This window comes from Podarcis vaucheri (genome assembly GCF_965113315.1).
Source record: "Podarcis vaucheri genome assembly, chromosome: 4".
NCBI lineage: Eukaryota > Metazoa > Chordata > Lepidosauria > Squamata > Lacertidae > Podarcis > Podarcis vaucheri.
This window is the reverse complement of record NC_138762.1, coordinates 52632222-52649826: the sequence shown is the minus strand read 5'-3', so window position 1 is coordinate 52649826 and position 17605 is coordinate 52632222. Positions and strand designations below refer to the sequence as shown.

Here is a 17605-nt window from a genome sequence, read left to right as displayed (position 1 = left end):
GCAGGACCTCCTTTGCAGACAGCTACACAACATGCAGTTATTGAAAGAAGGCCCGATGGTGGGGTGAGACTGGAAGTGCAGCCCTGCCCCTCATCTCTATGCTTCTGCCCTGTGCAGAAGTAGCACAGGAACAAGGCTGTGAAACAATCGCCATCCTTTGTTCTTTAAAGAATCTCTTTCCCCCTTGGCTATCGATGAAAGTGCATTTCTTGTCTCTCAGTAAGTAGTAGAAAAATTAGCAATTGCTTGGTTTTGTTTTTGCTCCCCACCCACCCCTTTTTTAAAGTAGCATCTTCTACCATTATCTCACCATGTACACTTTCATTAGAGGCTTCTTCATATGTGTGTCTTGCACTCATGATTGTTGGCAGCTGTGGTGGAGGGTACACATAGAGCTAATCAAAAACTGGCCCTTGTTTCTCTCTCTCTTTTTGGCCTGATATAGGCTCTGGATTAACCAATGTCAAAACAGAAGAGACTGCAGAGCTAAAGATGGATGCAGAGTACAGACATGATTCAGGATACGAAGTACATCATCAGAAACTGGTGAGTGCGCCCTCTTTCCTTAAACTGGATCCTGATCTCTTCTCCTTAAGACTAGTTTTATTTTATGTTACACTAACTTTGTTCCTGAAAATAGCTTGGGGCTGTTTCCAATTTCTGTGACTATTGAAATCCTTGTCCTCAGAACCCACAAGATCTTTCATTCACCAATAGTGAAATACTGTGCATATTCTTTTAACGCATTGGGCATCTGCTGCAAATCAGGGGACGCCGCTCCTTTATATGTGACTGGGGCAAGGCCACTTATAAAGGGACAGGTCTGTTGTCATCATACCTAATTTGGCTTTTCAAGACAGGGCTTGTCAATCTAAAGGTATAATTTAGAAGAAGGTTTGAGCCCTGTTACATCTCAGGAACTGAGCAAGAAGTGGAAAGAGGGGAAGGGAATGCCAGAAACACAAAAGAAAGCAGGAGAAAAAAGGGGGGGGGGATTCCCTAAAATCCTTTGTTAGGGAGCAGGAAGAAAAAGCAAATGCTGCTGCTTTACTTCCATAAATGGCAGTTCACAAAGATTTCCTTGTTCCACCTGCCCAGAGCTGTTCCCAATATATTATAAAAACCAGGGAAGCACTTTGATCATTACATTTTTAAAAACAAAAATTAAGCCTATGAATATTGGTTTAACTTTTTATTGGCACAATATGAACTGATTTGACCTAAGCAATCTGAAACATTTCTTGTGTACCTGGAACTTGAACTAAAGCCAAATATGAATCAACCCAGAATATATCCTGGTCATTCTCTGTGTCTGAAACGGCCTTCTTGTTTTCTTAAGGAATAAAGTGTACTGGAGTATTTGACTTCAGATACTGAAATTTGAAAGGTTTTCTTTTTGGAACCTATTCTTGAAGCTAAATGGTGCTGAAAATTAAAATTAGCGTGGGAATCCAATTTGCATTAGGGATAGATAATTGTTCCGTGCAAAAATAATAATAATAATAATCAGCTCTTAGATTCTGGGGATCAAAAATTCCCAGTGCTAGAAAAAATAAATCCAAAATGCATTAGCTCTCCTGTGTAAAATGCTAGCCTGCAAGGCTCACAAGAGTTAGCATGTTTATGAGTCATTTAAGGGAGGACTTGTTTTGAAAAGGCGTGGGGAGAGGAGGGAAAGTGTATTTCAGTTCATTTACTTCTATTTTATTCTCTTTTAATTATATGGGAGCTAGCATGCAATGGGGAACAACACTAAAAAGAGAATTTAAACCTGTTTCCTCCCCCTACTGTGCTGGGGTGTGTGTGCAATTCAAACAGAATTGCATTGTACAGTTTTAAAAACAAACACTCTTCTTGAAGGCACAATATTGTTCGGTAACAACCCTCAATATAAATAAATTAATCTGTGTGTTTTTGTTTCTATTCTACACCAGTTTTGTTTTTGTTTTAATCATAGTGCAGGGTAGGGAGTAAGTAGAAGAATAGCACTGAAACGTAAATCTCTTATGAAATAAAATAAATAAAAATTTGTCCAGTAGCACCTTAGAGACCAACTACATTTGTTCTGGGTCTAAATCTCTTATGATTATTGATAGGTCTGTGTTGTTCTTCTTTGGCAAGCTGGTTAACCTTGCAGTTCAGTACTTGAGCTCAGCATACTCTCAGCACATTATAGGCTGATCTTTGGAACCGATTTTATCTACTGTCATAGGTGCCTGTGGCTCCACAAGAGTGGCCCTTATCCTAATTGACAATTGATGGTCACACAGTTGAGGGTTTTGTCAGATTGGGAAGTAGAAATATCCTCACCAATTTCCTTAATGGTCCATCACCTTTGGACAGGCTCCCAATGGTCTGTAATGAAGACTCTACTGCTCAGATATATCTGGCAGTTGAGAATAGCCCTTGTTGACGTCTGTGGTGCCAGAAAAGAGGCTGACATAGGAGAAAGCTTTTGGATTCTTGTTCAGTCTCTTTTGGTGACTTTTGAAAGTGAACAGATTGAGTTCTTTATTGTGAGCCTGAGTAGGAAGAAGGCCTGGGGAGCTCCCTTCTTCGCACTCCTACAATGCAGCTAGGAATGGACGGAGCCAACCATTTCAGTTTCTATATCTTAAGTTCAGTTCTCCCTGCTTCCACATCAATTTGCAAAGCCTGGGTGAGAATTGGTGTGCATGTTTGCGTGCCCTTCTCCTAATAGACACATTTTTGCAAGCAGTTTCTCCTAATGTAATGTGTCTTGAATGTTGTTTACACAGACACACTTGTTTTTCTTTACGTTTGCTCTGATATATGCTTCTTTGTATGCATTGCACAGCGCAACAAAATATGTTTTATGGAATCAATGTCTTGAGCACACAAGCAAAGTCTGTCCTGGTAGGGAACTCCTCTCAACCTGCCATCCAACACTGCAGAAGGAGACTTTGCTCGTCTGCTCAAGACATCGATTCCATAAAACGTATTTTGTTGCACTGTGCAAAATATGAGCAAGCCAGGGCTGAAATGATACTATGCTTGCTGGTACCTTTCCCGGGAAAATCAGAGGCTCACTATGTCAGGTTCCTATTGGAAGACCGGACAAATGCTAGAACATTAGCAGTGGCAAAGTTTTTATCGGTGGTTGCAAGAACCAATGATCCCTATATTCTGAACAAAATGCTTGTTTAACCTGGAGGTAGGCTGAATGAATTGTGTATTTCTTTGTAACGATTTGTTGGGTCTCTGGACCATAATAAAGATCGTTGTTGTTGTTGTTGTTGTTGTTGTTGTTGTTGTATGCATTGCCTGGCTGGAGAACTGCATTACAAAATGGGGAGAAAAGTGCATTTTGAAGGATAGATGGGTTTGGTTTGCTTTGGTTTACGTATTGTTCCATGAGGTGCAAACTAGGTAGGTTCATATTAAAATGCAAGCTGAACAAATTTCTTTTCCCACTTCCTTGTCCACATCCTAATACCAGCTTTGTGGCTCCAGATTATCCCAACTTCACATATGCATTTCTCTGTGTTGCAGATGGGATGCTAGCAGTTTCAGGTTCTATTCTCCCATGTTACATGAAGAGAAACCATAATACTAATTTACCTCTTAAATGGAAACAAAGTTTAGGTATTTTATTGAGCACCGCTCACAAACCATTGGATTGTCGAGAGAATTTTTCTTTTGTTTGGCAAGGTGTAAAATGCACAAGTAACAAGTTGCCTAACTCAGTAACTAACTTGCCATTTTTAAATTTTATTTTAGGTATTCTTTGCTGAAGATGTAGGTTCGAACAAAGGTGCCATCATTGGACTAATGGTGGGAGGTGTTGTCATTGCCACAGTAATTGTCATCACTTTGGTGATGCTTAAGAAGAAACAATATACCTCTATCCATCATGGTGTAGTGGAGGTAAGTGAAAGTTACTAATAATTATTCTGTGAATGGACAATAGCAGCCAAACAGAGCTTATTCCCTTCTATGAAGTCAACTGGATTGCTCCATTTTCTGACTGGATTCTGTTTTCCGGTTGCAAAACCAGTTTGGCTTATGGAGGGGGTGGGGCGCAGGGGAAATAATACTGTGAGTCTGATTTCAAATTGTAATTATAAAATTATATCAAATGCTGCTGCGGTGCCAGAACAGACTCCCCCTTTCTCTCCTTTTCCCTGTGGTCATCCATGTACCAAAGAACTGGAGGGACTCTCTGAAGCAATTGGGGGGGGCACTGCAGTGGGTAGGATAGGAAGGGACAGTCCTGTAACATGACTGGAACTTTGCTCTCACAGCATTGGGTACAAACATGAAGCCATAACTAGTTTTGTGGTGTGGTTTACATGGTCCCTGTTGCCAGGTCCCAAGGATATGCTGGAGAACTCTGTTGAGTGACATGCTAACTTTTGCATCTGCAGGGGAAAAAACATTAAGGGATGTTTAAATGGGAACAATTTAAGCAATTGGCCTGTAGACAGTCTCAAACCCCAGCTACAGCTAATGGGTTGAAAGCAGAATGTGACCGATCCATACCAAGTCTGTAGAGTGTTATGGATTATTTCATTATGAACTGATAGGTAAAGCAGAACAAGAGCTGAAGATTGTCAATATAGATTTGTTCAAGCTGCTGCTGAGCACATTCTTATGTAGGGGATTTGAGCGTAGCGCTGGGAAGCCGTGACATTCTCTAAGGACACCCAAAACTTGATGGATTGGAATGGCTAATATAGCTAGGCTGAGCATTCCTCTGCTTCTTGAAAAAGCTTAAAGGGGGGGGGCACGTTCTATCAATGGCAGGTTTGGGACCTTTTTCAAAATGTAAGAATTGTTCTTATTTTCCTAGTGTGGAAATGGGTAGGGGTCAATGGGGACATGGAGCCTTTCTGGTTGTGCCAGAAGCAGTTTAGTCATGCTGGCCACATGGCCCGGAAAGCTGTCTGTGGACAAACGCTGGCTCCCTCAGCCTGGAAGCGAGATGAGCGCCGCAACCCCATAGTCACCTTTGACTGAACTTAACCATCCAGGGGTCTTTTATTTCAAAATTTTAAAATAAAGCTGATAAAGGCATACATAGAATACATAGCAGAAGTACAGATACCTGCTCTATTTCAGCAGTTAGTGAGAGTATCTGTCAGGGGTTCAGAAGCAGAGACGCAGAGAAGGGTGGAAACAGAGAGCGAGGGGGAGGAAGCCGAAGGGAGAATGAGTGATGATGACGACCCGAGATCTCCAAGCCTAAGCAGTGAGTCAGAGGACTCCCAAAAGGGAGCCCCAGTGAGCAGAGCAAGGGGGGGATCCGGGGGGACACCCCAGGAGGAAGGGAACAGAGGAGATTCAGAGAGCAGCAGCTGGAAGTCGGGACCCACGCTCATAACTGAGGGCGGCAGCAGCTGGAAGTCGGGACCCACGCTCAAGACTGAGAGCAGCAGGGAGGAAGGTAGCCAGGCATCGGGTTCCGGAGGCTGTCAGCAGGAGGGAGGGCACGAGTCAGGGGTGGTCACGCCCTCCTCAGAGAGCGAGGCAACGGTTAAGAGGAAAGTAGAGAGTTGGGCGCGCGCGCCAAGTTCAAATGCAGCGGAAGCTGGAGCAGTAAGCAGCCCGGAGAGTGAGCCAGGTCCTAAAGCCCGCCGCAAGGAGGCAGAAGGATCAGGGGGGTCAGCGTCAGAGGAGAGTAGAAGGGAGGAGGCCCAGGGGGGCAGAAGGACCCAGAGACGTAGGGAGAGGCGAAGGAGGTGGAGCAAGGCTAGGGTATTAAGCTGGTGTGCAAGAGGCGGGGACTCAGACGGGTCTTCGCCGACCTAGAGCAGAAGGTGTAGAGCTGCACGCTGCAGTTCGGAAATGAAACCTGTAACTCAATAAAGACTCTTTTAAAGTGGACGCTGTGTGGCGTGGTCCTATGTGAGCTGGGACCTGGTAGCAGCTCTGACAGTAAGACCCGTCTCCTCAAAGCTTCAGAAACCTGAAACCTCGCAGCGGGAGCAGAAGCCGCTAGGGGAGGAAGAGGGGTGTCTGTAAGCGAGCTCACAAAGGTTAGCAAGATGACGGAAGAACAGAGGATCTCCGCGCTGCAAGAGGCAGTGACCCAGTTGTCCTCAGAGGTATTGGCTTCCAGGAAACGGGAGGAGGAGACTACAGCCGCCTACAGAGACCTACACGCCAGGTTTGAAATGCTTGTTAAGCAAGGGCAACCGGGACCCAGACCGGAGGGCGTGGGATTGGCACGGAGAGCAGGAGGGCTTGTGGCTCACTTCGATGGGACTTTGCAACAGTACCCTAATTTTAGAGCAGACGTAATGTGCGCACTGCAACTGCTGGCAAAAGACTTTAGAGATGAGGAAGAGAAGGTGGGGTTCATATTGTCCCATTTGCATGGGGATGCCAAAGCCTGGCTGCGCAATTTGTGGAGGGATAAAGATCCGGCGCTTCAGAATGCAGATGCCTTTATCAAAGCGATGGATGCGTGTTTTTTGTCTACTATTGATGTGGATCTTGCCAGACGGGAGATTCATGGACTAAAACAAGGGAGGGCGAGCGTCCGGCAGTATCACGCCCGATTTTTTGCGCTGGTCAGTGCTTTAGAATGGGATCGGGATTCGCCCCCTGTCAGAGACCTCTTCTGGGAGGGTCTAAGTTCTGCGGTTAAGGATGAAATTGCAAGGGGGGAGAGGCCCCGAAGCACGCAGGAGGTGGTCCAAAGGGCGCTGACTGTGGGGGTGAGGCTGGAAGAACGTCCATGGTGCAGAGATGAAGGACGTGGAGGGCGCGAAGCAGCGAGAAGTTTCTCTTTCGTTCCGAGGGAAGCAGCGCGTGCGCAATCCACACCTCCGCCAGGAGGGGGAGGGGAACCGATGGCGGTTGGAGGTGCAAGGGCTCAGTCAGCAGCCAGAGCCCTAGCACCGGCAGCAGTGAAAGCGAAGCCTCCTAGAGGGAACAGGAAGTGTTACATCTGCGAGGATCCAGGCCATTTGGCGAAGGAGTGTCCCCGGAGGCTCCACAAGCACACTGCAGCCTCAGCAATGGTGACTGCAGCAACGCAGCAAGGAGAACCACAGCAGGGAAACGACGATGTCTGGCTGGAGACGGAGGCACTGGGGCCCAGCCAGACGCATCTGTGAAGCAGTCCCCAGCAATCTTGCAACCCACGGATCCCCTCCCACCCAAACCAGTAGTGCAGCTCACAGCATCTCTCCAGCTACCCGACGGCGCCACTATCGAAGTGCCGCTTTCTGTGGATTCTGGAAGCAACGCAGACTTTATAGCGCAGAGCTTTGTGGAGCAGCACGCTATACAGCTATTGCCTGCCACTCTGCCCCTGCAAGTCGTCACAGTGGATGGCAGAGAGTTGCTAGGGGGGCAGGTGGTGAAGCAGACGCCACCGATGGTGATGCGCCTTGGCAACCACAGGGAAGTCATCAGTTTTAATGTCACCCAACTGTCGGACACGCCCATTGTGTTGGGCATGAGTTGGCTGGACAGGCACAGTCCGACACTGGCTTGGTACCAGAGACAACTGATCTTCGGCTCCTCTTATTGCGCAGAACACTGCATCCTGCCCCGACGGGAGGGAGAGGAGGAGGAATCACAACTGCAGTTGGGAACGTTGCAAGCGGTCCCCCACAAATACGCGAGCTTTTTGGAGGTCTTCTGCGAGAAGGAGGCGGACAAGCTACCCCCTCACCGGCCATATGACTGCAAGATTGACCTCCTACCGGGGGCGACGCTGCCGAAGGGGCGGCTATACTCCATGTCTGAAGATGAAATGCAGGAACTCAAACAGTTCATCGAGCATAATCTGGAGCGTGGCTTCATCAGAGAGTCCAAGGCAGTGGGGGGCAGTCCCGTTTTCTTCGTGAAAAAGAAAGACACGCCCCAAAAAAGACTAGTTGTGGACTACCGCCTTTTGAACCAGATGACCAAACCGTCTGATTACCCCATGCCCAGGATTGACGACCTCCTCGCGACGGTGCGCAAGGGACGCGTGTTCACCAAGTTGGACCTGCGAGGGGCGTACAATCTCATCCGCATGCGGGAGGGCGATGAGTGGAAGACGGCCATGTTCACACCGCTGGGCACCTACGAATACAGAGTTATGCCCTTTGGATTACAAAATGGCTCTCACTGTTTTCAAGCTTTTATGCATCACGTGTTGGAGGGACTCCTCTACAAGACATGCGTCTGCTTCCTGGATGACATCCTGATTTTCTCAGACTCGCAGCAAGCTCACGACCGAGACGTGAGGGAGGTGCTCAGCAGGTTGCAACAACATAGACTGTACGCCAAGCTGGAGAAGTGCCAGTTCGACACGACGGAGGTGGATTTCCTGGGATACAAGTTGTCGGACAAGGGGATAGCCATGGACAGCACCAAGGTTCGTGCGGTATTGGATTGGAAAAGCCCGCGCAACCGGAAGGAGGTCCAGCGGTTTGTCGGCTTCGCCAACTTCTATCGCAAGTTTATCAAGGGGTTCGCGATGCAGACGGCAGCAATTACGGACACGCTCAGCTCCAAAAAAAAGAAATTCATCTGGACGGAGCAGGCGGAACAGTCCTTTCAAGCGCTCAAGCATCTCTTCGCTTCGGAGAAGCAACTGCTGCATATCGACCCCAGTAAACCGTTGAGGGTAGAGACAGACGCGTCAGACAGAGCCGTGGGAGCTGTCCTGCTGCAGCGAGACCCGCAGGGGGTGTGGCGGCCGGGAGCGTTCTACTCCAGAAAGCTCAGCAAGTCGGAGCAGAACTACACCATCTGGGACAGGGAGTTGCTGGCCATTCATGCAGCTTTCAAGGCGTGGAGGCACTTCCTAATCGGCGCCAAGCACACGGTGCAGGTCTGCACGGACCACAAGAATCTGGAGCACTGGCGCACGGCTCAGTTCCTGAACCAGAGGCAGATACGTTGGGCGGAGTTCTTTGCTGACTTCAATTTCCGAATAGAGTACGTCCCAGGCGACACCAACATCATGGCGGATGCACTGTCCCGAAAACCGCAATACCTAGAAGAGGTGACGCCAGCGGCGGCCATGCACATCTTCGCACCGACGGCGTGGGCGTGTGCCTCAGCTACAGTAGACCTGGATGCGGTGCGACGTGCATTGCGGGACGACTCATTCGCGCAAGACAAGATGGCGGAACTGCTCAGAGGCACGGCTACCACGGACGAGTTCCAGGTGCGGGACGGCTTGCTCCTACGCAAAGGGGCTGTCTATGTACCAGGAGACGACCTTCGCGCCAAGGTACTGCAACAGTTGCACGACGCACCCACGGCCGGTCACTTTGGCACAGAGAAAACGATGGAATTAGTCGCGAGAGACTTCTGGTGGCCCAGGCTGAGAGGAGAGGTCGCGGACTACGTCGCGAGGTGCGACACCTGCCAGAGGGCCAAGCCGGTACACAGACCACCGGCGGGACTGTTAGAACCGCTGCAAACACCGTTTGAACCGTGGGAGAGGGTGGCCCTGGACTTTGTGACGGATTTACCCAGCTCGAGAGGCAAGACAGCTGTGCTAGTGGTGGTGGACTTGTTCACCAAGATGGCACATTTCATTCCGTGTGCGAAGGTGGCCACGGCGGAACAAACCGCCAAACTGTTCATAGATCACGTGTTCAAAGTGCATGGCCTGCCACGGTCTATCCTGTCCGACCGCGGACGCCAGTTCATCTCGTCTTTCTGGCAGAAGCTGATGGGTTTTCTAAATGTCAAGGTCAATCTGGCATCAGCAAGACACCCGCAGACCAACGGGCAAGCAGAGAGGGTCAATGCCATCATGCAGCAGTACCTGAGATGCTATGCCAATCAACAGCCTGCGACGTGGGTGGATTACCTGCCGCTAGCCGAGTTCGCTTACAACAACACGAAGCACGTGTCCACAGGAGTGACGCCGTTCTTTGCCAACAATGGGAGGAATCCCAGAACCTTCCCGGGACTGGAGAGAGTGGGGGAAGGAGAACCACAGACGGCGGACGCGTTCGCGTCAGAGCTGCAGGCGGTCCACGATCAACTCAGACGGCAGCTGGAGCTAGCTAAGCACGCCTACAAGGTGCAAGCTGACAAGCACAGGCGGGTTGGCGAAGTGATCCAAGTGGGAGACTGGGTCTGGTTGGCAGCCCACGCAGTGCCGACCAGGTCGCTTGCCAAGAAGAAGTTGGGGCACAAGCAGATCGGTCCGTACCAAGTCGAAGCGCAGATCAACCCGGTAGCCTTCCGACTGGCGCTGCCGGAGGGTTCCAGAATGCATCCGGTGTTCCACAGGTCGGTGCTCACTCCCTACAAGGCACCTCACAGGTTCCAGGAGCCAGGGACGGAGCCAAGTCCGCTCCGGGAACGGACGGAGACGCGGGAGGTGAAGCACCAGGACCACATCAACGAGGTCACGGAGATTTTGGACTCCAGATGGGGGGAAGAGGGCGTCGAATACCTCTTAGCCAGAGAGGGCACCCGGGCCAGCGCCAATAGCTGGGTACCAGACTACGCTTTGGAGGAACCCCTGCTCAAGGACGAGTTTCATGCCCTCTTCCCACACAAACCCATGCCAGCGAGCTTCTTCGACGACTGGTTGTTCACACCCACACTTTCTTCCAGCACGTTCCATGGATTCGACTCAGAAGGGGAACCCGCACGGAGCACCCGTTCCCCAGAAGGTTCACCGGCAGGTTCGGCATCAGGCAACTCGTATTGGTGGGACGATCGACCAGAGGAGCGATGGCGCAGGAAGTGGCTGGAGATGCCAGGTCGAGCGACCGACGCAGAGACTGACATGGACGTGTTCGGGGAGGACCTCGGGTTCGAGCACGGCGGTACAGAGATGGAAGAGCAACAAGTCAACGTCGACGACCGCGAGGGGGAAGACTCGGAGGTCTTCAGTTGGCGGCCACCCACGGGGAGCGACCTGTATCCAGCATTCCCTCCCATGATGATGGAGCGCCCAGCACCCACACCTGACAGCGGGGAGGGGGGAAGGGGGGGCTTCGAGGGGGGGATGGATGTCAGGGGTTCAGAAGCAGAGACGCAGAGAAGGGTGGAAACAGAGAGCGAGGGGGAGGAAGCCGAAGGGAGAATGAGTGATGATGACGACCCGAGATCTCCAAGCCTAAGCAGTGAGTCAGAGGACTCCCAAAAGGGAGCCCCAGTGAGCAGAGCAAGGGGGGGATCCGGGGGGACACCCCAGGAGGAAGGGAACAGAGGAGATTCAGAGAGCAGCAGCTGGAAGTCGGGACCCACGCTCATAACTGAGGGCGGCAGCAGCTGGAAGTCGGGACCCACGCTCAAGACTGAGAGCAGCAGGGAGGAAGGTAGCCAGGCATCGGGTTCCGGAGGCTGTCAGCAGGAGGGAGGGCACGAGTCAGGGGTGGTCACGCCCTCCTCAGAGAGCGAGGCAACGGTTAAGAGGAAAGTAGAGAGTTGGGCGCGCGCGCCAAGTTCAAATGCAGCGGAAGCTGGAGCAGTAAGCAGCCCGGAGAGTGAGCCAGGTCCTAAAGCCCGCCGCAAGGAGGCAGAAGGATCAGGGGGGTCAGCGTCAGAGGAGAGTAGAAGGGAGGAGGCCCAGGGGGGCAGAAGGACCCAGAGACGTAGGGAGAGGCGAAGGAGGTGGAGCAAGGCTAGGGTATTAAGCTGGTGTGCAAGAGGCGGGGACTCAGACGGGTCTTCGCCGACCTAGAGCAGAAGGTGTAGAGCTGCACGCTGCAGTTCGGAAATGAAACCTGTAACTCAATAAAGACTCTTTTAAAGTGGACGCTGTGTGGCGTGGTCCTATGTGAGCTGGGACCTGGTAGCAGCTCTGACAGTATCAGTTGTGCTAAGTATGCAGAAATTATTTTCCCAGAGCAGGATTTTTTTTATTATTTTTTTTTGAATTAATGAACATTTGAAGCAGCTGTGGGGAACCTTTAGCCCTCCATATGTTGCTGGACTCTCGTTCTTATCAGCCGGGAGCTGGCCAACGGCCAAGGATGATGGGAGTTGTTGTTCAGCAGCATCTGGAGGGCCAAAGGTTCCCCACACCTGGTCTGAAGACTGCTGAGACGATAGAATTTCACATGATTGCAATGTCATTTTTTGTGAGCAATAAAAATTAACCCTTGAGCAGTATATTCTCTGCAGTGCTTCACCATAACTGCTGCATTTTTTCTATGGACACCAAGAATGACTATTCCAGTGGGAATGTATGCAAGTGACTATAGAAATTAGACTTTTCTTAAGTTAAATGTTAGGAATTAATTGGTGGTGCCTTTGGGGCCATTTGCCGCATTTTATTTTATATTGTTGTGATTTTGCTGTTTTATTACTTAATATGAATAAAGGTAAAGGGACTCCTGACCATTAGGTCCAGTTGCGGCCAACTCTGGGGTTGCAGTGCTCATCTCACTTTATTGGCCGAGGGAGCCGGCGTACAACTTCCTAGTCATGTGGCCAGCATGACTAAGCCGCTTCTGGCGAACCAGAGCAGCACACAGAATCACCGTTTACCTTCCTGCTGGAGTGGTACCTATTTATCTACTTGCACTTTGACGTGCTTTCGAACTGCTAGGTTGGTAGGAGCAGGGACCGAGCAACGGGAGCTCACGCCATCACGGCAAGTCCTAGGCTCTGTGGTTTAACCCACAGCGCCACCCGCATCCCACTTAATATGAATACCATCCTTTTAAAACAAGTTTAATGAATCCAGTTCAAATGAACAAGACTCTTAATCTCAGGTTTGTGGGTTCAAGTCCCACATTGGGCAAAAGATTCCTGCACTGCAGAATGTTGGACTAGAAGACCCTTGTGGTCTCTTCCAACTCTACAAATCTGTGATTCTGTGAACTAAACTAACATAGTTGATAAGGTACCTCAGTTCAACTGTAACATGCAGTATATAAATCCTTTTATAAATAAAAAGATACGTTTAGAACAGAGGGTTTGAACCCACTCTTCTCCTGAATCTGTGAACATGCAAGGGGACAGCAGCATCAAGCCTGTCAGCAGCATGCATACACTCTTGGTGTGCTTCACACACAAAGGACTCCTCAAAACTTAACCCAGGCATAGGCAACTCGCCCTCCAGATGTTTTGAGACTACAACTCCCATCATCCCTGACCACTGGTCGTCAGCTAGGGATGATGGGAGTTGTAGTCCCAAAACATCTGGAGGGGCAGGTTTGCCTATGCCTGACTTAACCTCAAGAAGAGCCCCTGCTGGATCACGGCAGAAGCCCATGAAGTCCAGTATCCTGTTCTCCCTCACATTGCCTTTTCACAATGGCACTGAGTGTGTTGCTCCCAGAATACACATCGGCATTGGTGTCTATTGCTAATCTGTGAGATTCTGTGACTGGGGACTGTACTATGTACAGTCAATGTACACACCTACTGCCTTCCCCCCACACACACCCCTAGAGTCTTTCATCATGACTTGTGAAAGAGGTTGTTCTGCAAACTGTCAGGACACTGATCTCAGCAGAGACCCTGGTCTGCTGGCTTCGAAACGTAGGAAGATTCTTGATACTGAGTCAGACAGTTGGTCCATCTCTTTTCTACAATAACAGGCAGGGTTTCAGGCAGTGTTCTTTCCCAGCCCTACCTAGAGATGCTGGGGGTTGAACCCAGGATGTTCTACTTGCAAAGCAGATGCTTTACCACTGAACTACAGCCACGGAGCTTCAAAGAGTTGACCAGGAGGTGGGGGGGGGGACAACCCTATTTCTTCCATTTACACTGTCAACGTAAGAGTTGTGTGCTGCCCGTGTGGGACCGTGACTCTGGTCTTCCTTCTACCTGCCTTAGGTGGACGCTGCAGTGACACCAGAGGAACGCCACCTGTCCAAGATGCAACAAAATGGCTACGAGAATCCAACCTACAAGTTCTTTGAACAGATGCAGAACTAGAACACCACAGCAGCCTCATGAGTTGGACAGCAAAATGATTGCTTCACTGCCCATTGGTGTTCAGTTAGAGAATAATGTGGAAACAAGCAAGAACGAACAAACACTTTGTTTTATTATTTACTCATTATCGCCTTTTGACAGCTGTGCTGTAACACAAGTAGATGCCTGAACTTGAATTATAAAATCAGTAATGTATTCTTCTCTCTCTTTACATTTCAGTCTTTACACTACATTATTAATGAATGTTTTTTGTGTACTGTAAAGTTTAGCTGTACTTAACTAGTGCATGAATAGCTTCTTTCCCAATTATTTATCATATAGCTCCTTTAGCCAGTTGTATATTATTCTTGTGATTTGTGAAGGGGGGGAATTAAGTCCTAATTGAAATATGCTTTAAGAATCGATGGGGGATGCTTTCTGTGTACGTGGGGTTGAGCTGCTTCTCTTTGCTGAGTTTTCCTTTTTCTGATCACTATGCATTTTAAGGTCAAGATGAATTTTTCTTCTTTCTTTTTTTAGAAAAGTATTCCAGATGAGTTGAAATTATTTTCCTCTGCAGTTGCATTTTATTGTACAGATTGTTGCTTCTGCTGTATTAGTGATGTAGAAATCATGGGAATACACGTTTGTTTCTTTGTGCCTGTTTTATGTGCACACCTTAGGCATTAAGGGGATGAACTTTCTTTTCCCATGTATCTTTTCATATTTTAAAAAAATAAAAGGAATCCTTGTTAATTGTGAGCACTTTTATAGGGGGGCGGGGGGAAGTGCCTGCTGGTTGAAAAATTAACAGGGATCCTACAAGCGTTTCTGCAGGATGATTGTACAGAATCATTGCTTATGAACTGATAGCTTTCTACACTGTGTTACATAAATAAATTACAAATAAAACCAATGGGCAAGAGTTTTATTTGAATGAAGAACTAAGTATTTTGGGGGTGACTTTAACAGTGACCATCAAATGTTCAAACATAGGGGGTTGGGTGGTGGTTGGTTTTTGTTCTTTTTCTTCCTTTCCAAATAGATCTGATTCATAGATTTCCCATTTTGAATATAGTGGAACAAAACAGCGGTGGGTGAGAGGGCTGTTTGCTTGGGCATGCCTTCCCTCTAAAATGTATTTTTTTCAGTTTGTATAATAGTGTTTTAATGTAAATAAATACATTCCTGGAGGAGCTCCATTGTAGTGGTGTGAGTCTGTAGCAGTTACCTTGAATTTTCTGCTTGATGGTTTGTATAGGTTGTACATTCATTACAGAATTCAGTACTCGGGCTTCTCCAACAAGCGTAGAAAGCAGGAAACTGTTCGCTGAATGGCACTCTTCAAGTTGTTAGAACTTGTGCAGCGCTATTGGTTTCCTATTGAAATTGGAAATACAATAGCTTGTCCTACTGCTCACTGTCAGGTCATTACCAGAATCTCAAAAGCTGGTTGCTTTTTAGCACAAGGAACACTTGAGGAAAGAACAGGTTGGCTCATTAAATGGCAGGTCAACCTGCACCCCAGTCAAAGTTTTAACAAGGTACGAACAATTCTGATGGGGCTACCTTCTATAAAATGCCCTCCCTCTTCCACCTTATACAGTTCCAATCCCCAGTTTCTATGACAGTGATGACATCCAAACCGACCTAGGAAAGATCCAGCTGCACAGACGTTGAGCTTAAAGTGGTGAGTTGCCATTTCACAGTGTCATGTTATTTCATTTTCTGTGACAAAATATGCAATCTGGTATAGAACTTGGCCTTCTGAAATTCTGTTTTCATTTGTTTAAACTTCCTAAGGGTGCAGGGGGATGAAAAGGCCTGGCAAGTGATTTCTGAATCTAAGCAAGCCAAATGGCTTTAGGTATGACTTTCAGCAAGGTCCTTGGCAGCCTGCTTCCCCACAACCAGACCACAGTATAGAGGAAGTTTTTAATGTTTGATGCCTTACTGTGTTTTAATTTGTTGGAAGCCACCCAGAGTGGCTGGGGCAATACAGTCAGATGAGTGGGATATAAATTTGTTGTTGTTGTTGATGATGATGATGATGATAATAATAATAATAATAATTAGTATTGTTCATTAGATGGGACCCTTGATCCACTTAAGTGTTCAGGGCGCTTTGACTCTCAGTCAGCCCGGTTTTTCAGCAGGCATATTGTAGCTACTATATATGGTAATTTTTATTTCAGCAAATCAAACCAAAAATTTAGAATAGTAAGTGCTTTTAGACATATGCATGAAACCTATAAGGGGCATGGTGTTTGTTCAATGATGCTGCCTTGTGAATCTGAACACTACAACTATAGTGTCCAAGTGGTATCTCTGGCATTAGCAGTGGCAAGAAAACACCCACATTTGGGTGATGGATTTTTTAAAAAATGTCCTTTGTATACATTACTTAGTATTTTGGTAAGGATATATTCTGAAACATGGAGGACCACAAACAGTAACTCCCTAGAAGAGCTAAGTGACCAGGCTGGCATGTAAGGGATTAGGCAGTACTTGAGGAATCCCAAACACAAGTTGTTAAGGCTCACCAAAGGACTTTGGCAAGTGCTCCAGAAAGGTACCTTCACTGTCAAGTAGCTCTTGAATCTAGAGGAAAGCTGTCAACTGAGGCTCCAGCAATTAAAGAATGTTGGACAATTTAGAAGCCAACCAGTCATTAAGGCCCTAGCTTAAGGCAGCAGTAGCACAGACATACATCGCAGATACAGGGTTTGCTGGATATATAAACTCATACTGGAGCACCTGGGAAGAGACCTGGTCTGGGAAGAGGCCTGCCTGGTGAACAGTCTTTGAAATCACCCCCCCCCCCCAGTCATGTTGATACCACTTCTGTGCATTTTGATAGGCAGAGTGGCATAAGATAAAACTTGAGCACATGTTGAGCTGGAAGCAGAAAGGACTGTGTAGGGATTAACCTTTCATCCCTTGACAGCACATCAGATCTAATTACAGATTTCATTGGGGGAGGGGGGCCAAATTCTGGATTTCTGAATGATTTTTATTTGAAATCCACTTGTCTTTCACTCAAGGACAAAGCAGAAATGAATGCAACTTGCCAGTTTTCATCTTTAGGCTTCTGGGGTGCGCCTCTGAACTACAACTCAGCCAGTTACTAATAGGTTGCATCCTTTGGCTGTTGCTGAGGCAGCTGCCTGGTTTCACCAAGGCCGAAAGGAAGGCACAAGATGTTTAACAAAAATAGCTCAAATCTACAAGCTGCTGTGCAGAGCTGCCCCCACAGCCTATTATTTTATCCTGCTGCTTTTAAATACAACTCCTGTGAGTTTGGGATGCTGTAGGACTGAAAAAGTACCACTGATACATGCAGTGAAATAATCCAGCAAGAATAGAGGTTATTCTGCTGTTTTACAGGTACGCTTCCAGAATAGCTAAGATGGGCTCTGCTGGGGTTCAGAGCAACAGCAGAAGCAGATTAGAGCATTTGTGACAATATACATAAGACTGAAAAATAATGATGCTAACTCAGATAGTAAAAAGGTGAAGAAATCCAACTTAAGATATATTTGTTGTATACACAAACTGAAGCACTGTTGTCTTAGGAACTTTACCGATTTCCTTAGTGCCATTGTTTTGCAAGAATTACCCATTACTATTATTGCAAACACTGAAATTATGCTGAAGTTACACTGGGTGACATCCAGTGGCAGTTCATACCATTTCAACCTGCACAATGGATTTTTTCTTCCTCCCTGTAGCCATTTGTGTGACCCCAAAATCGGCTTCTTAGGTCTGGGGGAATTCCCAGAGCAAATTTTGGGGC

The 17605-nt window shown here is 47.8% G+C and overlaps 1 protein-coding gene across 4 annotated transcripts in view; it reads left to right on the top strand.

The window, feature by feature from the left end:
* The window catches only part of APP (amyloid beta precursor protein), a 150900-nt gene extending 135895 nt beyond the window's left edge, over nucleotides 1-15005 (top strand). For all 4 annotated transcript variants that reach the window (XM_082220730.1, XM_082220732.1, XM_082220731.1 and 1 more), the window contains 3 exons: nucleotides 446-546; nucleotides 3742-3888; nucleotides 13729-15005. In XM_082220730.1, coding sequence (XP_082076856.1) covers nucleotides 446-546; nucleotides 3742-3888; nucleotides 13729-13830 — 350 coding nt within the window. In that variant the 3' untranslated portion in view covers nucleotides 13831-15005. The remainder of the gene's footprint in view (nucleotides 1-445; nucleotides 547-3741; nucleotides 3889-13728) is intronic.
* Nucleotides 15006-17605: the final 2600 nt, after the last annotated feature.